General features: G+C 43.3%; 2 protein-coding genes across 3 annotated transcripts in view; both read left to right on the top strand.

The window, feature by feature from the left end:
• dgkaa (diacylglycerol kinase, alpha a) overlaps positions 1–3,314 on the top strand; it is a 37,173-nt gene extending 33,859 nt beyond the window's left edge. The window contains exons 20-24 of the mRNA XM_066708236.1: positions 140–230; positions 764–950; positions 1,249–1,369; positions 1,512–1,572; positions 1,980–3,314. Coding sequence (XP_066564333.1) covers positions 140–230; positions 764–950; positions 1,249–1,369; positions 1,512–1,572; positions 1,980–2,078 — 559 coding nt within the window. The 3' untranslated portion in view covers positions 2,079–3,314. The remainder of the gene's footprint in view (positions 1–139; positions 231–763; positions 951–1,248; positions 1,370–1,511; positions 1,573–1,979) is intronic.
• Positions 3,315–4,406: 1,092 nt separating this feature from the next.
• Positions 4,407–20,268, top strand: tamalin (trafficking regulator and scaffold protein tamalin). Of its 2 annotated transcripts, none has more exons than XM_066708234.1 (8): positions 4,407–5,016; positions 7,865–7,914; positions 10,086–10,140; positions 12,896–12,998; positions 16,014–16,107; positions 17,455–17,521; positions 19,057–19,123; positions 19,546–20,268. In XM_066708234.1, exons 1-8 carry the CDS (start codon positions 4,807–4,809, stop codon positions 20,007–20,009), a joined length of 1,110 nt encoding a protein of 369 aa, XP_066564331.1. In that variant the 5' UTR covers positions 4,407–4,806; the 3' UTR covers positions 20,010–20,268. The 2 variants fall into 2 exon arrangements, with proteins under 2 accessions (XP_066564331.1, XP_066564332.1); XM_066708235.1 differs by lacking the exon at positions 4,407–5,016 and adding an exon at positions 5,765–5,889.
• Positions 20,269–23,013: the final 2,745 nt, after the last annotated feature.

Here is a 23,013-nt window from a genome sequence, read left to right as displayed (position 1 = left end):
ATTAATTATTGTGTGTCAACGAAGACCACACTCCTTTTAAATGACATCTGAAGCTTTTTTGTAAGGAATGGAGAGGCTAGCCTATGTGTGGTAGCTAATGTCAGTATTCAGATTTAGTAACCTCCCCACTCTCTTCCAGAATGAAGAATAAGCTGTGGTATTTTGAGTTTGCCACCTCCGAGACCATCTCTGCCTCCTGTAAGAAACTGAGGGAGTGTCTGAGCATTGAGGTGAGATGGGGGCTTGCAAGATCTGCCCAATCTGGGGTCAAAGTTGAAAGGTTACGCATGAATCTAAATGAAAGCTTGTTCTTGTCATTTGTACTATATATTCAATTCCTGTCCTTCATTTCTTCCAGTATAGCTGATCTCCAGCTTTTCTGGCTTAGGGATGGGGTAACCCGTGTCCAAATTTCAATGACAATAGGGTGTACACACTTAAACATCTCATGACTTCCAGGTGAAAATGAAAATAAAATGTTTGTGTTTTTTGTTACCCAAGTGTGTCTTCATATCCTGGCCAGACCAGTTGTTGATTGTGCATTCTCCATTTTGTGCCTGGTGTTTTGTCATAGTTGGACCATGTGACATTTGTATGTAATACAGTGGGGCAGTGTCCTACTGAAGCACTGAGTTAGAGTGTGGACCCCTAGATCTGGTTTGTTTTACGTTTGTTTTATGTCTTTTAACAATTTATAGATAGAAAATTGTTATCAAAACACACTAATTGTACCTCTCTCTCTCTCTCGCTCTTTGTCTCTCAGTGCTGTGGGACGCCACTCGACCTCAGCAATCTCTCCTTGGAGGGCATCGCTGTTCTCAACATTCCCAGCATGCATGGCGGCTCCAACCTCTGGGGTGAGCCCAAAAAGTCGGACAGCAAGGGGTCGGCCAGTCAGGACCCCCCGGAGGTGATCACTGACCCCGAGGTGCTGAAGAGCAGTGTGCAAGGTAGGGGGCACTCTGTCAGGGATTGGGGTTATTGATGATACTGTGAGCCCATTCTAGCTCATGGGGCCAAATTATGGTTGGAGAGGCTCAGAGCTTTGAGAGGGGTGGGGAAAATCTGAGGTTGCTGCCCCTTTTTAGTTTTTTCCATCCTTCTGTAAGATTAAGTTCACAAAAAAAACTCTGTTGCCAAACTCTCTCACTCACTCTCTCTCTCTCCCTCCCCATATCTCTGTATTTCCTTGTGTCTCTCTGCCTTCCCAACACCCTCTTTTTCTCTCCTTCTCTCTCACCCTGTCAGACATGAGTGACCGGCGGCTGGAGGTGGTGGGTCTGGAGGGGGCGATCGAGATGGGGCAGATCTACACGGGGCTGAAGAGCGCAGGGCGCCGGCTCGCCAAGACCTCCCAGATCACAATCAGGTATCCCTTGACTGACACTAGTCCCCGCTCCTCCGACTGCAGCTCTCAGTGCAGCGCTGTACACTCAAAGGCACAGGCTGTGGTTGCGGCTGCAGGAAATGCTACTGTAGAAGCGTCTCACAGTCCGTGTCTCTGTCTCTAGGACTAAGAAGCCCTTGCCCATGCAGATTGACGGGGAGCCCTGGATGCAGCCGCCATGCACTGTGAGTGTGACAGTGAAAGTGTGTGTGTGAGAGAGAGCATGCGAGCGTGCATTTCAAATAATGGTGCAGTATTAGATATAAGCTGTAATATCTCTTCTACAAGCCTATTATTATTACTATACTACTATTACTGCAGTGTAACAGTTTAGCAAGGTGAATGTCTTTCTGCTTAAAGACAACTCCCCTGTATCAAAGCTTCTATGGAGCCATTTTTTCTAATCATCCAAAACTTAATTAATCTTAATTAGAGGCAATCAGAGTGTGACAGGTTGATTGCAGGCAGAGGGCAGATGAGAGTCAAGAGTTAAGATCTGTCTATCCTGACTTTATTCCCTATCTCTCTACGTATCTTGCCCCCCTCTCTCTCTCCTATCTCCCTCACTCCACCCATCTCTCTCTCTTCTCAGATCCATATCACCCACAAGAACCAAGCCAATATGCTGATGGCTGTCCCTCACCGCTCCTCTGGCTTTTTCCACCTGAAGAAGAGCAACCCTGAAAGCTAACCTCAGACCCCCCGGACACATTCAATTCCATTCCCTTCAATTCAAATGACCTTTAGTGGGCTGACCTATTGCTCTTTGGTGTTGCTGAAGCATTTGTAATTTAGAAAGTATGCATATAATACATGTAAAAGAAAATATGACATGAATAAGTAAATAATTATAATGTAGCACACTACCCTCTCTATCACACAACACAAGAGACCTGTGTTTTTGGACTTTTAACTAACTTTATTTTACAAAAGCTCAAGTAAAAGAAAAAATGCAATGTTGTGTACACTTACTGTGTATTATACTCTCCCCTTCTGCCCATCGGATTACAGAAGCCGGAGCTGTTCAAAATGTGTCAGACTTTGGTCTCCCCCTCGGAGCCCGAGCCTGTCCTGGAGGACCCCCTACCCTGCTGGTTTTTGTTCCAAAGTACTTAATTGAACCTTAATTGAAGTAATAATCTGCTTAGAATTGACTTTTTAAATTGTACAAGAAAAGAGTTGGTTCTTTAATAAGTTCATTATAGAATTCTATACTTAACGTCAAACCCCTACTGTTTAAAATAATGAAGGCTCTGATTTAGGAAATTAGTTCAATTAAGGGTTCAATTAAGTAATTGAGAGCTGGGTTGGAACACAAACCAGCAGTGTAGGGGCTACTCTAGGACAGGTATGTGAACCACTGATTTAAAGCACACAATTGGGCACAACTGAAACCCGCATGAAAACAGCCGCTGACTTCCCACCACTGCTGTAACTTCGTGTCTCTTATCTGCATGTTATATTCTGCTAATGCTGTTCATTCCATCAACCCCCCTCCCAAGTCAACTATGATATAATTAATCTGAGAGGTGTTCTGGAACTACAATATATGGATAGCTCTGCAAATGTACTAATCTGCACACTTGTATCTAGCCACCGCAAAATGAAATTGAGTAAAATATACAGGTAATGTGAGGAGTCACTGAGATGGCCATTAAAAAAGGATGTGTTAGAGATTGTTATAAACTGGTTTCATAACTGCTATTGTGGGTGTGTGTGTGTGTGTATATATATATATATAAATGTAAGAACCTTATTAGTATTATTTTATCAGGCTTCAACAGAATTGCTTTTATTTATTGAGTTTGCCAACGTGTACATTTTAACTGCATTGGGGGATCCCCTCGTCCGGGCCAAACCTGATTAGGATGTTTAGAGGAGAAGATTTGATTTTGGTTTCATTAATAAAAGAATTAACTGGACTGAAGCTTTGCTGTGTGGACTGGTCTTTGTTCAATCTGTTACTTTGGCACAGAGAGCGGAGCTGTGCTGGTGCTCAACATCACAATCCCGGAGATCTGGAGATGTGGCCACAGATCTGTAAGGCCTAGGTCTGCATTTTGTGCTCTGTGATCTAAACATTGTCAACTTATTTCAGCTTGATTTTAAAAATGTTTCCACGTATTTAACATTAGTATTATATTATTATGAAGTTGATGATAATAATAATAATAATAATAATAATAAATCCTGAATATCTGGGGGAACCCTGTGATCCTAAATGATCAGTCCTTCCAGCCATGATTAAGTGCTTTCTTAGAAGCAATTAAAGCTCTTCTAAAGCGTTCTTGCTTTAAAACTCAAACGTGCAAACAATCACAGAACTGGAACAGAGGGCGTAGGCAATGAAAGGGACTGTGCTTGTTAAATAAACGTCTGACGTTTTATAAGCCAGACTAATCAAAACTCGACTCTGTAACGCGAATCAAAACCGTGTGTGGTGCATGGAAATAATTGTCCGCAGCTCAAGTGTTGGCATTCATCGACACGGACAGCAGAGGGAGCTCTAGGATTGTATTCACCAATCACCCCCCCAAACACGCACATTAGCGCCATTACCCCCAGAAAACACGCAATAGTTGTTTTTATTCAATTTCTGAGCGCTTGGCGTTAACTTTTAGCGGAAGCATACATTACTGTTTAACAAACACAGTATGTCGAAAGATGTGTGGGGGTCTCCCTTTTGAAAACATGAAACATCATAGCCAATCATTACAACTGACTACATTCGTTTTTAGCCTGGTTAAAAAAAAAACTTTTGTCCAAGAGCTCAGTTTTTTCCTAAAATAATTGTAAACATAAGAAGTTTCGCATATTTAACATACCGACAATGCTGGTATGGAAGAGGGAATGGCTGAATGTGTTAGCTGAAATAAGTTTGAAAACTTTGCCGGAATTCATTGATTTTGGTTTGTTTGTTTGTTTGTTTGTTTGCACTGGGTGGGAAACACGGTGGGCTGCAAAAGCTTTCATCCCAGTCGGAAATATTTGAAAAAGAGAAAATAACGCACACTTTCTTTCGATAACCAGAAAATACACAACATCATCACCACTGGATCTGATCAGCGCTGGGCTCCTTAAACAGAACTATAACCAATACACCCAGGTGAAATTGCACACATAAAAACAACTACAACAACAAGAACACAAGTTCACATCACAAATGTGTGTAGCCGGGTCTGCAGAGGGAAGACACACAAAGGAACAATTGAAATGAGCGAGAGAGACGCCTCTTCTTCTCCCCGCCCATTGAATACAAAGTTGCGTGCTGGTGCGGTGCAGCGGCAGTTGTGAGGCACCGGCTCGGCGCGGAGCGGAGCAGCGGCAGTGTGCGCCTCATTTCCCCGCAAGAGCCCGAGTGAGTGTGCGTGACTCTGCTCACCGGCGCGCAGTCATTTCACTCGCCTCGGACCTGTACTATGAAGAACATGACGTTTCGGAGAATCAAGAAGCTCAACTCCAACGACCCGGAGTCCACGAGTGCGCCTCAGGACAGCGGGGACATCTACCAGTCCTCCGCCTCGGACACGTACCGGACCCTGGAGCTGTCCAAGAAGAGCAGCTCGGAGGTTTACACTTACAGGACGCTCGCTTACTCCGGCGGGACGCTGCCCAGGAACTACAGAAAGGTACCGGTCCACCTCTCTTTCCGTCGCAGCCAAACGGGTATAGCTTGGTAAAACGGCAGACACCGGGTTAGATCTTGCAGGTGGGACTGAGGTCGCAGAGATCAATTACACTACAATCAAAGCGCAGACGTGCGGTGCGCTACAACCTGTGCATTGTTTTACCCGATCGATACTTTCTGTTGCTGTTGTTGTTGTTGTTGTTGTATTTTTCTTTTTTAAACGCGAACTCACGTCTATCCGAGGTTTATTTCCATGGGTTCAAACATCCTCACTCAGTCTTCCACTGCCCATCACTCATCAGTTGTGTCTGTATGACCGTGATGTGTTGTAGTCCCGTAGGATTGCATTGCGTCTTGTGTAACGACGGTCACTGTTTATTGTTAAAACTGTGGACATTGTTGCGTTTCTAATTCAGTTCTTTGACGTCACCCCCCTTCTCCTCCTTGAGGACTTATTCTACCTATTGTTTGATGTCCCTCTCGCATGCATCCAGTGGTGTTTCTCTGGGGGATGTGTACCGGTGGCATATTTGTCTGGAGGTCAGGGCTGTGTGAAGTGGGGGTCGCATTTGGAGCAGTTGGAGCACAACGGCTCCCTTTCCGACCCCGACCCCCCCCCACACACATCTTGCCTGCACATGTGGAAGTGTCTGGAGCTCATTACTGCAGGAGACAGCGGGCCTGAGAGAGGGTGAAAAATGCGTGTTTGAACGACATTGTTTATGAGCTGTTGGTTGAAAAGAGGAAGAGAGAAGCCGGGTAATTGAAGAAGGCGGTTGAGCTGTAGCTGGTCGGGATGTTTGGGGGAGATAATTCCTCTAATAAAAACTGCTCGGGTGTTCGTGGGTTCATTTGGCGTATATTGATCTCTGTGGTGAGCGTCTGATTATTAATTACTTAGTCTATGTGTGGAGTCCAATGGATTATTCAAAGCTACAATTCAATTGCGTTAAATCTTGCGTAGTAAAAGGCAAAAGTAACGAATAAATCCGTATATATTTGGGCATTCAAGTGGAAGGTGCCTGATTTTCTCACCTGTTTTCACTGTCAATTGAATCAATTAAGTGTTAATGTGCTGTGATTGGCCCATTACGTCGATACCGCCCCCAACCAATCGGTTATATTGTAATGTAATAACTCCGTTGACAAGCGGGTTTTAGCAACTGAATGCGCTAATTGCATCATTTTACAGCTGCTGACATCACTTCAGTCTGCTGTGACAAAGGTATATGTTAATGCATGTGTGTTAAGTGTCGACTGTAACGTGCGTATGTAGGATAACACGTACTGTGGACGGAAAATGGGCTCTGAAATGACACAGACACGATCCCAAATCCCTACAAAGTGAGGTAAACATGGTTCAGTGCAGCCTCGGGTGCAGGAGTCCCTTTAACAACCAGGAACACACGTGTGCGCTTCAGCCCGCCGCAGTGTCGTGAGCCCGGGGCTGGTGCGGACGCGGTCCGCAGATCTGCGCTGCTCCGCCAATGGGAATGCTGGGATGCTGCACAACTGCGGAAACATCACCTCGAAATGCGACTGCGCACTCAACCCGAAACGCTTGGGATTCTTTGTGCGTAAAAGCCTTGTAAGTCTGTGAAAACCACCCACCCACTTCCCTTGCTACACGGTGTGGAAACCACTATTCACTTATTACCCAAAAGCCCGTGTGTAGCTCGGCTGTGGGCTGCCATCGTCCCACTGCTGCCATTATATATTGTCGCGGTACAATGGAGGCTCTGTGCGCATTGAGCTGTGAATGTGCCTGTGGAGCAACACGGAGCTTTAGTCAACTTTAACTCACACTTCTGTTGTTTCCCACACACACACACACACGGTGTCCTTTCTTCTCCAAGTCTGGTAACAATCTTTTTCATCTCCCAGGACTGCTTTTCTAGTTTGCCAGATTTGTTTTAATCGTGTTCATCTGTGCTGATGACACGGATTCAGGGTCACCTGTGTTGTCGGTCCAACTCGCCTCGCTTGGCTCACTCGATCTCCCGGGGACTTCAGTGATGGAGAGGGTCAATGTTGTATCAGGCTGCAGGCCCATATACTGCCTTTAAACTCTACGAACGAGTCTACAAGCGCTTTCTTTTCATTGGCACAAAAAACGCAACTGCCCCCCTCGCCAGCCAAAGCGCCCCGCAGTGCGAATCAAAGGGCCGCATTGAGCGCCGGCCAGGTGCGGGTCTGTGACGCAGTGGGTCCCGCACGCCGCCCGCCTCCTCCCGCGGCACACATCCACAAAAGCGCATTGTGAGCCGGCTCGCCCCCCGCTCGGCACCCCTGGGGACTTGAGAGGTATTTCTGCATAAATGAGGTCATTGAACAGCCCAGGACAATTTCACAAGTGTCCCGAACAGAGACTTAAAAGAGAAAACACGATTTTATGACTACCCTGGGGTCTGGTTAGCACTCCGTGGAGCTGGATCGTTAAAGTCGAACAGGACTGAATTGATAAAGACAAAATCAAAATAAACTTTGGGAACAGGAGTTTGTGTGCAGATTGTACTAAATCAGCCCGTGTCCGGTGTGTTTTATTATGATGATTAATGTGTGGTGTGCGCTTGGTGGACTGAACAAAGACTCCACACAGCTGAGGGAGAGTTGAGTGAGACTCGGAGGAAATTCTCCCAAATAAAATGCGTGTGGATAAACTGAAACGAGATGAAATGAATTGATATTTGTAGGTGTGTTAGTAGGCAATTCTGCCAAGTCGTGTGCTGGCACAGGAGCACTGGCACGCTTCAGACGTGTGCGCCCTGCGGTGGCCCTGCCTTGATCTCTGCGGCGCCTCCAGCTCTGACACGCGTCTCTAATGTTTTTTTCCCTCTTTCTTTGATTAGGGCGCGCCTCAGAAATGGAAATCCCTGACGCAGTCCCCCGGCCAACAAAGGTAAGAAACAGCCGTACATCGATTTTATTTTTCTATTTATTTTTAGTAGAACATCTAAATCTCATTTAACCTCAATTTTACCTCCTGCAAGGACCGCAGTTTAGCACAGTGAAAGTGTGAAAAGCAGTTCACAATGAAAACTATATTCTACTGTATCCTGTGTCTTAAGCACTGCCTTGACGATGAATGAAACGCATAGGGGAGAATAGAAAAGCCAAGATGTACTAAAATGTAGGGCCAAATCTGTGTTGTTCCTATTGTGTTTTATGTGTTTTAGAGGGTGAATAGCTATGCTACTTAGCAGGGTTCTTCTGAAGTGATTTTTTTTTCTTCCTATTGTGTGTGTTTCACTAAATATATATTCATTTTAATCAGTCTCCTGGGCTGATAACAGCCAGTTCTGAAAACCCTACCAGAAGCTGTACTTGGATGGCTGGATTTAAATCCTCTTATACAAAAGCTTATGATTTTAAAAACAAGGCAAAAAAAAAAAAAAACTTCCCAGCTAGGTCACATCATCTCCTGTGCTTCAATCTGCTGAATTCACTTACTCACTCGCCCTCTCAACCACTCACTCACAATCTGCTTTTAATAAAACAAGAAGACACCCCCCTCCCCCCCCACACACACACACACACACACACACACACACACACACACACACACACACACACACACACACACACACACACACACACACACCTAAACCCCTACCACTCTTCTGGGCTTTAACATGTAGACCCTAATAAGATTAGTAATAGGAGAGCAGGCTTTTTGTGCAGCGAGAGTAGTGCTCAGTAGCACAGCCATGCAGATTAGGAGAGAATGGCACAAGTGCGTGCATACAGAGGACTGCCATGACGGTACATTTATGATTATTGCAATGGTTATGATTATTACGTTATAGGTTCGTGTTTATTTATTAATTTGATCATAGGTTAGAGACACGCACACCCAGTTTAAGTGGATTTGCCTCGGGCTGGAAGTCGTTTTACATTTCAGTGGATCAAACACGTTCAGGAGCTTTTGAGCAGGTCGGTCACGTTTTCGCCCTATGGCTGCTCACTTAACTTTTAAGATGCTCCTAATTCCAGCAGATCTGGACAGAAGCATTGTACCAAATGGGGGGGAAAAATACATCTCATAGTGATGGACTGGACTTTGTGTCCTTAGATATAATAATGGTGAATTTGGTAGTTCTTTCAGATTTCACTAGTTGACTAGTTATAGTCACTAGTCACTAGTTATATAGTCTCTCATGTATACTTTTTATGTTTGTATTCTCGTATCATTACCATAGTTGCAAGGCAGGTGTGATCTGAATCAAAAGTGTACTGCATGCTTCAACAGCCTACAATTGGAAAGTCATATCGAGCCCATAGGGAAAATACGGCATAATTCAGAGAACCATGTTAATATTGAAACATCAACATGCAGATCGACGTCCTTACGGTGACTGAATTGACATTTCCTTTTAGATTTCCCTTTTTGTCTCAAATGTGCCCTGAAATGTTCTGGATAATAAATGAAGTTTCCAGGGTGTGTCTGCGTGCGAGTTCTACGCCAAGAACTCATCTGAATGTGGCGTCTTGTTGGTCAACAATGCAGTAGCTGTGTTGCTTATGACCACAGACTCTTAGCGGTCCATTGTTCTGTTCCCCTTATTTATTTATTTATTTCCCCTCTGTCCAAGTCACCCTCACCAGTGCTGTTGTCCTTTTAACCTATTGTTTATTTTTCTTTTTTCTCTAATCCCTCTATTTATTTTACACAGAAACTCGTCTGTGATGTCATTCTTATCCTCAGACCAGGTGTTGGGTTAAAATGTGATTCACTATTGGGTGAAATATTTTGTCATTTTAATTCACAGTTTATTTTTTTTTTCTAGTTCTGGGGATACACTATCACCTAGGAACATAGAATAGATTACAAAATAAACAAATATAATTGCAATCTCACTGTGGTTGAAGACCTCTCGGCTCCACCGTCTGTAGATAGCTGGTGTGTTCTTCTGCTTCTGTCTCTGACACACTAGGACTGGGGATTATTTGTAGAAGATACAGATGTCTTAAAAGCGAGGGGAACGCAATTAAATCCAAGCATCTGATATTGGTCTTCTGACTTCCAGATCACTGCTAACTGTTCCTTCCTTTTCTTTTCTCCTGCTGCAGGAAAATCATCATCCTGGAGAAAGAGGACCAGGAGACCTTTGGGTTTGAAATCCAGGTAAGAGGATTAACTGGCTGGGTAACGCTATTATGCTCGTGTCTGTTGGGGGGTTAATTGGATTTTGTGATGGATTATCACCTTATCACAGGTTTCGGAAAGCAGCGGTTTGTTTGCGTGTCACCAAACCGCTGAGGGGCTGCCAAAGATAAAATGAATAGCATGAGATCATTCAATGAGATTTTTGTTAAACCTCGGACAGAATGCAGTCTCCCACTCTTAACACTTGTTTGAGGTAGTTGAAAGCAAAGGTGACGGGCAATGAAATTCCCCTTTCTTGATTTGAAAGTACCAACAACGCCAAGAGTGATGTGAGTCACTGTAAAACAAAGAGGAGGTTTGTAAATGATCATCATATCAAGGAACCTTCCCCCAAAATGGGCTCCCAATTACTCAGGCATCTGATTCATTTTGCCTTTGGCCGTAACCACATATCTGTTTTACTGTTAAAATGTCCTACTACTGTACTGACAACGGGAGAGATGGCAAAATGCATCCTGACATTTCTGTGGCAGGCGAGTCCCACAGCGCAAACGGAGCCAGGGCGGCATAGCACCCCCCAACTGCCAGCAGTACTTGCCCCATCGTGTGGCCGCCCTTTGGAAAAGAGAATGCCAGTGTGAACTTGCCAGGATTAAAATTACACTAAGACAGGGCAGTGGTAAGGACAACAAAAGGCCTTCACATTCACATAGCCCTCCCCAGTTTTTAGTATCAATCTTGATTTGGAAACGAATCGCCTTGATGTATTTTTGGACAACATACAGCAACAGGAAGTGGCCACAGCTTCCCATGATGATGTATTGAGGCCTTAGCAACAATATGTTTGAAGGGACCTTGTGTTGTTTTTGTTTATGATACACTGCCCCCATATCAGCGTGCCCTGAAAAGCTGCATTAACATACCAATCTATTTGCATACTGTGGGTGAGTGTTACTACTGTACTTAGCTGTGAAACATGAGCTATACAGGACGTAGGACTCTGAATATTGAGCCACTGTACGCCTACCTTTCATACTCAGTCCCGGAGAGTGAGTTTTAACAGGTTTCGTAGATTCCCCTTTTAACAGAGACTAGAACCAAATTTGTGTTTTTGATTAATTCAGCTAGTCATTTGTTTAGTGAAATCAGGAGTGTCAATCTGATCCAGGAGGACTGCAGTTGTCTGATTATAGCTATATAAAATAAAAAGCATTGACTCCAGGGCCTCATTGTATCTATACTGAGCAAAATAACCTTTCCAGTGTCTGTGTGTGTGGGTTTAGTTTGCAACCAAAAGATTGTCTTTAAGTCTCTCAAACTTTTGTGATTTCATGCATAGAATCCAATTTTCTAGAGCTCTGGAGCAAAAGCGGAAAAATCCATGTACATTTATAGGGAAAAGGGGTGGGTTTCGGCCACAGACTTTATCAACTACACGTTCCCCACCCCCACAACACCACAAACACACTTCTCTATCCCTGGTGTTAGTTTTGCATGAGGCCATGGAGGTAGACCGGGTATCTCCCAGCAGGAGTGAGTGGGAGTTCATCAGCATCACTGGGCAATTTCACAGAGTTTCCGTGTCCATGGAACACCAGCAGGCAGTCTGCAGGTGACGCCGATGCTTATCTGAGATGCTGATCAGAGTTTAGTTGACCTGTTTGCATTACATATGCGAGGCCGTCACGAAAGGGAAAAGGAAACCAATTAACCAAGATCGCTCACTAGAAGCGCCAGTCTCTTCCCCACATCTTTCCCTTTAAAAAGATTGCACTATTGTAGGCCTTTTTTCTGTCATTAAAGAGTTGCTACACAACCTGTCATCTGCAGCTTGAGCTCCCTGCTCTATTTATTTAAATAGCCTTAAATTAAAAAAAGACTGACTTGATCCTGACTTCTTCTAAAGATGATGGATCGTAGCCCTTTTTAAGATTCAGATATCTCCCTAAGTGTTCTTTTGTTAACCTCGGCGGATGAGTGACTCTGCTCGGGGCTGCGCATACATTATGTGGCCGGGCTGATTCCTCTTTCAGAGCTCTGTCTTTTGTTCCAGCGCTGTGTGGAAGTCTCGGTTGAAGTTTCGTTTTAGATTTGCATGTCAAATTGACACATGTGGCTTGGAAAGGGACACCTGTAGGTTGGTGCCAGGGTCTGTTGCCACTTTCCAAGTTTTCACTGACACAATACAACCAGTAAACCAACAAGCATTGCCTTTGCACTACTTCCTCTGAACAAACGTCTCATTTCTTCCTCACTATATCAACATCTGATTATTTTTTTATTTTTATTTTCTCAGATAAACTATAATGTGCCACAGTTGAACTGCTGTCCTGTATCTAGTACAAGTGCTCATGCAAACCATTTGCAATAAAAATCCTGGATTTACAAGGGATCAGTGGATGAATGTTTGTGTATTTATTTATTAAAAGTGCTGGTTCTTTTTATATGACATCTCTGGGCACATTGCCTCCTTTTGGTATTATACACATTTAACCCTGATTGGCAGCCGTGTTTGGTACTCATCTAATGTCTGCTGCCTAGCGGCGTGATCGACACGGGGGGCCTTTTCACAAGGCCGATTATGTTAGTGAAGAAAAGGCATTGGAAACTATAAACAATATATAACCCCTTGATGATCTCTCCTTCTTCCAATGCATTAGTTAATTGATTTAGTTATTACATTAGTTTATTATTGAATTACTAGAGTTTTTCCCATGTGGACACCAATGTAAACTATGCTAATCTGTTCGTCTTTCGCCTTTTTGTATTGCAGACCTATGGACTTCATCACCAGAATGAGAACTCTGTGGAAATGTGCACTTTCGTGTGCAAGGTGCACCCTAACAGCCCAGCACATCAAGCTGGACTCAAAGTGGGTAAGTAAGACGTATAATCCATCTGTAATGGCCCCCGTTACACCACTGTGGTTTTTAAAATGCGATCTGTGTTCTCAAACTCTTCTGGCTACTGTGTTGCTCCGCACATTCAATATGTATCATCCAGGTGTGTAGATTAACTGTTGGGTACTGTTGCCAGGTTTTCACAGCACCTGCATTGATGTGAATGGTAGTGGATGTGGATAAATGAAGACATAATTTCCCTGGAAAAAGAGAGATTTCATCAGAGTACTCTTTCGTTGTTTGAATTGCTCGATAACCGTGGCAGTTTGCCTGTAGTCAAACAAAGGAAATGCCCTTATCAGATCGCCAGCGCTACCATCACTACCCGAAACACGGCAAGTGTCGTGTGTGGCCAGTGCTAAAATAGAAAGAGAAACGGGGAAAGAAGTGATTCTTATCGAACATTAGAATAAGAGTCGGAAACATTATTAAAATAGAAAAGTACCTGCTAGGTGTTTGAAAAGCAATAAATGAATTCATTGCCATTTCTGTGGCTAAAATGAACATGCAGCAACAAAGTGGTCAGTGGCATATTATTAGTCTATAGATTAGTCTGTAGATCTGCACAAAATCATTGCTTTGAAATTCGGCGCTCTTTAACTTGTCTGTTGGGCTTGAAGTTGTTCCACATGGAAGACAGCTGATGTGGCAGATTCACATATTCCAAGATAATGACTCTGAGCTCACTTCCAAGAAACATCCCTCTGTGGTTGGGAGTTAGCTTTGTACGAGTCTGCAAAAATTAATAACTGCCCTCTGTAGCGACTGATTTCAGCGTTTCTTGTTTTTATTTTTCTAAGGCAGGTCCAGAGCTGTAAATGTCAGATCTTGTGGTGTTTTTATTTAAGTGTACCCACTGCTGTGGTTCACCAGGAAAAACTAAACACATACACAAACCTAATGTCTTGATAGGGAGGTGAACAGTCCTGTTTGGCAGGAATTCAGGTGAGCAGAACGATGTCTCGTATCGGCAACAGCACAGTTAAACACCCTTTTTAGAAGGAAACTTCACAAGATTGAGAGGGAGTGAGTCCATATGGAGAACAGGGCCCAATAAGCGCGACAGGCTGAGTCATGTGATGTACTGCGTTTGCAATCAAGCTAACAAAATCTCCATTCGAGACGAGCTGTGGTTTTGACAAGATTTCTATCTTTACACACTACATAAGGGAGAACGTACGTCTGGAATGACAGTTGGTTTTTCTGGTCTGATTAAAAAAAAACACGCACTTTTTTGCTTCCTTAGCATAGCATGATATAGACCTTTCAACTTGTAAAAGCACACTATACAGTTTTTTTTTTTTTTTTTTTATCGGTATAGGTTCGTGTTGGTTGGGTGCCTACTATTCACAAAGCATTGAGGGTACAGGGTTAAGTGGACTGCTTCCCAAATGATTGGGTCTGTCAGACTCGAGCTGGTTGTATAAAACAGTACTAATATGTTCTCTCCATTTAGTTTTGATTTGATTTTAAATGTATTGATGTGCTTTGTGCTCAGATTTAGAATTCATGCACTGCTTAAAGGGGAAATTTGACTGTGATTTTTGCAACGGGCCAGTGAGTTTTTCTAAGGCAGGGTGATTTTGTGTGCCGTCTCCTTGGCTCTACTGGTGTTTACCTCGTGTGTGTCGGTTTCGCTTCCTTCATTGCTGGCATGCTTTTCTGTTTTGCTCATTGCCCCCAATGAAGCATGTGACCTCCTTGTATAATAAGTACTTCTGCAACAAAAATGAAACTGGGGTTTTTCAGTGATTCATGCTCAACCTTGACCCAATATATACATCAGAGTTGGCAAATGTTTTTAATTTGTGTTATTAATATATATATAAAAAACTTGCATATAATGCAATCTATTAAATCTATTACAATGTGTCCTTAATTGTAGTGTTTATGATAAATATGATTTCCTATTGAAATCATGTGAAGTAAGCATTATATACTCAACATTTATCGTATTTCTCTCCATGTTGCTAACCACAAACATGCATTTGAAGTGTTCAACTTCATAATCATATATACCTTTCAAAGAACATAGGAAACCAACCATTCAATATTTTCTGCAAAAAAAGAAAACGTACTTAAATGAGACTTAATAGAAACAACGTTACAACTGGCACAGTAGTATCGAGGGTTTTGCTTTAGGATTCCTCTGCCTAACAGTGCAAGGGTGAACTCGGACAAGGTGTCTTTGTACAGAAACCAGACGGGGGCGAAGTCTGTGCCTGAAGCAGTCTAATTCTCATTAACACCATCCTGAGCACTAGCTGCTGTACACTACGCACAGCACTGCTCCATTACAACCAGAGTATGAGTTGTTCACAGACACACACACAAACGGAACATAATTCTCAGCTGGTGCCTTACCTGGCCTAAAATACCCCTGATTTGACTGTCTTCTAAAAACTATACAATGAGCTGCTTGAAGCAGAAGATCATATGGAAGCGACAGCACAAAGCACAAAAAGTAGCCTGCTCTATCAGCATCTAAGTTCTTGGCCTTATAGAAATATGGCAAGTACTAAGCTTTGTGGAGAGGCAGACATTGAGTAAAATTAATATTTTTAATGTTTATTTAAGGTTGTGTGAGTCTTCTGTGATTTGTTATAGCTTCATTACGATCCACCCCCACATGACAACTCTAGCTTCAAAACCAGTCCGGCATTGGCAATAGGCTTCAGAGCATTGTACGATGGTGATTTTCATCCCCTTTGCAACTTTTAACAACATGCTTTGACTGTTATGAGGGCCATTTGGTACTTCAATGTGGCAGCATAGGTAGCATCTGCTCCACACTGTTGCTGTGTGGTCCTATATTCGGTTTTCTAAACTGCCTCACATGCCAGGTGCAACTGGCACCCGTCATCAGGGAACATGGCAGCCAGACAACATGACCCTTTTCCCTGGTTGATATGGAATTAACCAGGTTATCCACAGTTCTCCTGACACCATCTTTTATTGGATGGTTATTGATCTAGTCCCTTATGTTTGCAGGAGACACCATTGCCAGTGTGAACGATGCCAAGGTGGAGGGGTTCAGACACAAGGAGATCGTCCAGCTCATCAGGTCTTCAGGGAACACGATCAGGTGAGGGGGTCTCCCTTGGGAATGGGAGGGAATAGGTTTGGGATGGGTGGTCTGGACTGTAAAGGACAGCACAGCTGCTCCCCCAGTTCCAGGCTCTCAGAGCACTGATTCTGCAAATTCCATAGTCTGATCTTGCTATTCATGACAGGACTGCCCACAAATGCCATGAGAGTATTATAATAGTATTACAAACTACACTGAAGTTTCCTCTTCTACATACACTTAGCTAAAATTGATGACAATGTACTCCCACATCCTCTTAAAGCTTATTGTGTGTTGGAGAATTTCGTTTTTTCCCAAGCTGCAATAATTTGTGCAAAAATAGAATAACAAGTTTCTTGTGCATCCTTTACTTTCCACATTTTAATATTTTTATAAAACAAATTTTGTGTAATTAACTAAAAAATCCCCTTCTTATTTTTGGTAGTGTCCCTCTGAGCTGCATCTCTGTGGGGAAAGCTAAAATTGGCAAACTTTTTCAATTTTTTTTAATACAAACAAACACTGGAAATAGTAAAAAAAAAAAAAAAAAAAAAAAATCCAATTTAGGTTTTAGTGAGGGCAAGCTGCACTGGATTTAAGCAAGCTTTCTACACACGCTCTCAGTCAAGTATAAAAAAAAAAAACCTCCTCTCCACAAACCTATTAAAATTGGACGCAGGTCTCCACAGTAGTGAGTGTGTCAGATAGCCGGCTTGCAAAACTGCCTGACTTTTAATGCGAACGCGAGCAGCAGGCGTCTAACCCCTCCGTGTTACGCGAGCTGTGCCATGTGTCCGTCTCTGGCATAAAAGAGCTTTTGTGTTCTTCAATGGCCCCTGCTTGGCTGAAGATGCCCGTGTTGTGCCTGGAAGTAAAAATGCCATCATGGTTGGTGGCGTGACCCAGTTCAAAAGCAGGTAGATTCTCCAAAGTGCAGGTTTTTGTTGTCTTTGGAGCAAAGTCATTAAAAACAAAAACACATCTTAGATTCTGCATAAGTCAGAGCTAGGACAACCCTGGTCCCAGAGAGGCATGGTGCTTTCCAGTTAAGTTCTTAATTTTTAAAAGTAATGTCGTAATTAGTCGCAATTTCAATATGAGCAAGGTATCCAGTGACTGAGACATTAGAGAAACCTGTGAAAAACTGTATGTAAAATTGTCTTTAAGCTTTAAGCTGTAGCCAAGCACAGTCCAATTTCAATATGCGCGTTTGCTTTCCTCTTTTGTGGATACCCCCCACCCCCAGCAACCAACAAACTAAGGCTGTGAAAATTATAATTGTATTTGTTGACCAAACATTCTTCTGCCAGTGCTGACTTTATCCTCCCTGTTCACATGATTGACAAACTCTGTCCTTATTCTCAGATTGGAGACTGTTTTCGGGGATTCAATCAGAAAAGCAGAACTGGAGACCAGACTACAGTATTTAAAGGTAAGTGAGTCTTCCTATAGCTCTTGGTTCTCCATCTGGTGGTTCCACGAGAGACCCAGCTTATTTTCCATGCACCCTTGTGTGTCTGCTGTGCGAGTGTGCTTCATATGTGATCCCTCATTCCCCAACAAACGAACCCGGCTAAAGTTTGAGAAGCACCTCGTTCCACCCAGAAGTTAAGGAGATTGGGTTGTGGCAGGTTTTATTTTCGGTGTCCATCAGTTTTTGATGGAGCCAGCGTTGGCAAGTAAGCTGTCTGAGGGTTGTTAGAGAAGTGGGAAGTAGTCATTTAGTGTCATGACCATGATCTTCAAAGCTTTAGCATTAGGGTTTAATGGTTAATTGAATTGAATGTATCTAGATTGAGCCACCATTGTTGACTTGGTGGAGATCTAGGAGCGTACATGGGTGATGTCTGGAAATCAAGTTAGACCACATCTGGAATAGTGTACAGTGGATCAGCACATACAGAAGCTGAAGTAGTTTTTAGAAAGAACCCAGAAAAGACTAACCCTCTCGCCAAAGCTTTCTTATGAGGACAGATTGAAGACAATTGATCTGAAAGCCAAGAAGAGACAGGACTGGAGGTCTAGTTTCCCATTTTAAAGGGAATGAAGACAATCAGTTTGTAGGAGATCAGCTCTATTGAGACTCAAGAGTCTGCTCTCCCCATTAGATTCTTGTTTTTGTGAGCCCACAGCAGTCGCACAAAGAGGCCTGGGACCAAACTCCAAAAGGACATTCCTCACTGCTTTTTACTGTTAAAATCACTGATCCCTTCCAATAAAAGACCACCCACAGTGCCACTGAGACTGTATAAAATGACCGTCGCCATTTGTTCTCCATTGGCCACGCTGTGCAGAAAGCACATGCCTTGCAGTGGCAGAGAAATGTTTGACCCTGCTCTCAGTGCAACATGCTTTTAACTGAAGACAAAATTGATATGCAAGTCCTGTAAAAGAGCAGTGGTATATGTAACTTAGCCAGAGCAGTACTGGTTTTACTTGTGGTTCTTTTCTCAAGTATTTGCTGTGAAGGTGGTTTAAGTACGAGTTGAGGCTTCATTTACAGCAAGCCCTGTGTGTTTCGCCTCTTTGACTCGCAATAACCACAGAGATAAGGAGCTGTCAAACCTGAAGTGTGTGTGTTCAGCCCCTTAATGCAGCTTTTTTTTTTTTTTTTTTTTTTGGATCAGACACAACAATCTCAAATGGAACCTCCTTGTTCCTTCATTGCTGACACATTGTAACAGGGAAGTGTTGGTCTGAGATGCTTAGACGCTCTCATAAGTCGACTATCACAAATTGCAGCTCTAGTGTTGCAAGTTTCACCCCCCTTCAGAGAGGCAAAGTGGTCTGGAATTGGCTTTGGTGTTTATTGTTTGTGTGTGTGTGTGCCCCACCTATTGTCTCTTCACTTCTCTGGTACTCTGCTGCAATAGTTTTAAACCACAATGACGACAATAACAATATGCCCTGTCGTGACAATCTGCCTCTTTTGCTGATTCGTTGTCTTTCTATCTCTTCCCCTCACAGCAAACCTTGCATGAGAAGTGGGAAGAGTATAGGTCTCTGATGGTGCAGGAACAGAGACTAGTTCGTGGTGAGTTCCTCATTTTGGTTTCATCTGTAATCTGCAGCAAGCACTGAACCATAAAGCACAGTGCTTTGCTCCCTAACTGATGTAGCTATGCTCACTTACATTTACTGTACAAATCAGCCATATCACTGAAAAACAATAGTAGTTTCTCAGCCCTGGTCCTGAGCTCCCACTGATCAGCTGGTTTTTAAACCCACCAATCTCATATTTAATTGGACTAATAATTTTCCTGAATCAGAGCTTTTAAATAACCAAATTATTGTAAATAATTGGATTGTAAGTGTAAAATCATATAATGCACTCAAATTCGCCCCCCAACTTGTAAGCTAAACTTAAGCTAATTAATCATATACAAGTTTCATACACAAGGCTCCAGACCCCACCAGCTGTCACCTGACCTCTGGACTCTCTCTCTCTTCACACAGGCATCGTGATGAACAACCCCTCGGACTATGAGACACTCGAGTCGGTCCATGCGTGCATCTACGGGGGCAGCTCGGCCTCCCCTAGCCCGGCCGCCCACCGCCAGGTCTACACCACCGGCAGCACTTGCAGTAGCGCCAGCTACCTGAGCACCGCCACCGACGACGCCGAGGACCCCCTGTACCAAACCTGTCTGTACGACAGCAACGCCAACAACTCGGCTGAGGTGAAGAGTGCCAGGCCAACTGGGGACCTCCTGCCCCCTGCCAAGACGCATCTGACCCGCAGCGCCAGCACTCGCAGCTACCAGAGACCACCCACGGGCACCTGGGATAAATCGGGCAGTGGCCAGGGCAGCTACGGGTCCTTGCCGCGCAAGAGCAAGCAGAAAAGCTTCCGTAGGAGACTGTTAAAATTCATCCCAGGACTCAACCGCTCTCTGGAGGAAGAGGAAAGCAAGCTATAGAACACAGAACTGTTCTTCTGTGGCCTTTTGTATTTCATTGTGATTTCTTAAGTTATTTATTTATTTTGTTTTTATCTGTAAATACTAGTTTTTTGGCGATTCGTTATGTTCTGGTTTTGTAAGTATGCTTCCCAATGGCAGACATTTTGGCCTGTCTGGCCTATTTTGGCTTAGTTTTCTTTTTTTGTACTTCTGAAAATTATGAATAAGTTCCTCTGTTCCTCAGCAAACTTGTAAAAATAAACGCCTGGAATTTGAATACCTCGGGGTGTGGTGAGTGCTTGTGTCAGCTGCTTGTTGAAAATAGGAAGACTGGGACCTTTTTGAGGTGGTTATTTTTAAATGTGTTTTTTATATATGCATTTTTATATATTTTTCCTGAAGGGCAAGTATTTCAGATATGCTGTGGTCTACAAAGCCATAGTGTGTCGTTATTTAAGTAGGGTGCCCTGAAAAGACTTCTAGATGGTTTTAGGATTGAGGTTTTGTAAGGCGAGAAGTCGCACTTCATACTTTTTTCCCTTTTAAGTGCACTGATTTGTGCCTGTATGATCCTTAACTCCTTTGATTTCATTAAATACAAAGTGAGATTCCATAGCTTCACAAAGAAGGGATTTTCAACCCTGCTTCTGGAGTACTTTTCAGTCTCCTGCCTTTCATTACAACTAAGCTTTTAATTCCTGAAGCTTATTGGACTACGGGATTGGCTTGATTTTTTGTTCTTTCTAAAGTGTTTTCAGGTCTTAAAAAGCACTGGATTATAAATGTACAGGGGTTTAGACCTCCTCTTTTGGTAGACTATTTGACTCGGCAGGAGTCTGAAATGTAAGCACCTGGCCCGCTGCATAAACTGCTCATTTTGAAAGATCCCACCCTCTATAAATCCTCCATCAGTGTTAGTACATCGCTAAGATCTGTTTTTCGTTGCAGCAATTCAACAAATCCAAGACAGATTGAAAATGTATTACTGCTGCAGCTAAACCAAAATGCTTCTGAAATCAAGGCAGGAGTAGAGTTCAAATAAGAACCAGATACTGGGAGTGAGGGGGAAGAGAGAGACCGAGCTACCAGGCTTGAATGGAAAGTCAGGACTGATTGATCTTGCATTGTACCTTTATATACTATAGAGTCCAGTTGCCAGATTCAGTCGTGGTGGATTAATCGGTACAAAAACAAGTCCCTTCATCCTTCAGTGGTGAAATTCTTGTAATTCCCGAAGGCGGAATAGAAGGCTATGGTGCCACGCTCTTGAGTCAAAGCAGGTCACTGGGTCCCCCTCCACCTCTGGGGTTGAATATTAGGAATGTGTGGGGAAAAAAAATAATAAAAGCATTAAGACAGACCTATTTATAATGTGCACAAGAAAGCTGCAATTCAAGGGATACCGAACTGAAGGAGTGCGTTTGTGGGTGTCTGTTTGAAGGGGTATGGGGTTAAGAAAATACTTATTTCAGGCCTGGGTAGGGGATTGGTCCAGATTACACCATGAAACAACACTACCATTGCTTGCACTCTTGCACTTTGTTTTCTCCATGTTGGATACATTACTAGTGTTGATATTATTTAATTCCAGAATCTGTGTGGTGTCAGTCTCATGGAGTTTTTATGGATCCATGGGAAGATTTAAATGATCTCACTGACCCATGCAAATTGACAGAGGTCAAGCTACTGAAATGAAAGCTATGCAACACAAAAGATAACACCTAATTACCGCAAATCCCCTTCTAATGACGGAAAGTTTACAGTGCATGCATAGAAAGGCAAAACTTACCTTCTACTGATCAACAGTGGCTCTTCTTACAATTGTATGTGTTGGACTACATCACTTTGAAGTCACTGATTGACAGCTTGAGGTTTGCTTGTGTTATTCTTGCATACTGTTTCCTAATATTCCTTTCAATTTCTCTCACTATTGTGGCATTATCAGTGAGGCTTATTTATAGCTTAGCCTTGTTTGATTGGGGGTCGCTGTGTCCCAACAAACTGGACAACCAGAGAGAGTTGTTGTTGTTTTCTAGCAAGAGCTCTCCAGCTAGGCAGGGGAACAATAGTGGGTGGAGGGGTGGCAGCTCTGCTCCTGGAGAGAGAGTACACTGTCAGAGTCCACTCTTCCACAAAAGCTCATTGTCTCTCTCTGGAGCCTCAGCCCCCTGCGACAATGGCCGAGAGGAGAGCCGAAGGAAATCCACTTTTGTGTCCACACAATAGCCTGCTTGCGTCAGAGAGATCGGATGAGACCGGGGAGAGATCGGCAACAGCCAGTGACAACAGACTGATCCTCATTGGCTGGAGAGAGCTGGCAACAGTGTCGTTTCTTTTTTGGGTCACTCCTATAATCACCTATTTCCTCAGCCAGGGGGGACACAAAGTTGCTTTTCAGGTAGGCAGCTGTCTTGTTGATAAAGCAAACTCCTGTCCTTGTGGGTCGAAGGCCACTGAGGTGCTTGATCCCAGTCTTCTCTGCCTAATTCAATAAAGTTAATTGTTTCCAGGTCTTTAAGACGCACAGGTGATGAATAATAGTGATCATAGTTGTAGTAATAGCATTGACAGTATAATAGTAATAAGAATAGTAGTACAATGTTTGGCATAGTCATCAAACTAATTTTAGCTGGAAGGGAAACAAATACAGGTGTTTGAACGGAAGCCGTGGCTGCGTTCCTGCTGACGTTTTCTATTCCCTAGTGAGTTTTGCTCGTACCGTCAGTTCTGATGGGAAAAGGTGTATTCAGCGCAGCACTTTGGAGAAATGGCCAACATATGGTGTCTCTCTTCAGGTCTGGAGCGGGCTGGTGTATCAACTGCCCAGTATTGCTTGTTTGCAGAGTGATGGCGTGCTACAGACTGACACAATATCAGCACACATATAAACTGTTAACTACCACTACTACTTTCCTTGGATCACTTGGACACCAAACGAGCACGATGGGTTGAATGGCCTCCTCTCGTTTGTAAACTTTTTTATGTTCTTAGTTTCTTATGTAGTAGCATGAAGAAGAAGATG

The sequence above is a fragment of the Amia ocellicauda genome, chromosome 7 (assembly GCF_036373705.1).
Source record: "Amia ocellicauda isolate fAmiCal2 chromosome 7, fAmiCal2.hap1, whole genome shotgun sequence".
Classification (NCBI taxonomy): domain Eukaryota; kingdom Metazoa; phylum Chordata; class Actinopteri; order Amiiformes; family Amiidae; genus Amia; species Amia ocellicauda.
This window is presented reverse-complemented; position numbering and strand designations above follow the sequence as displayed.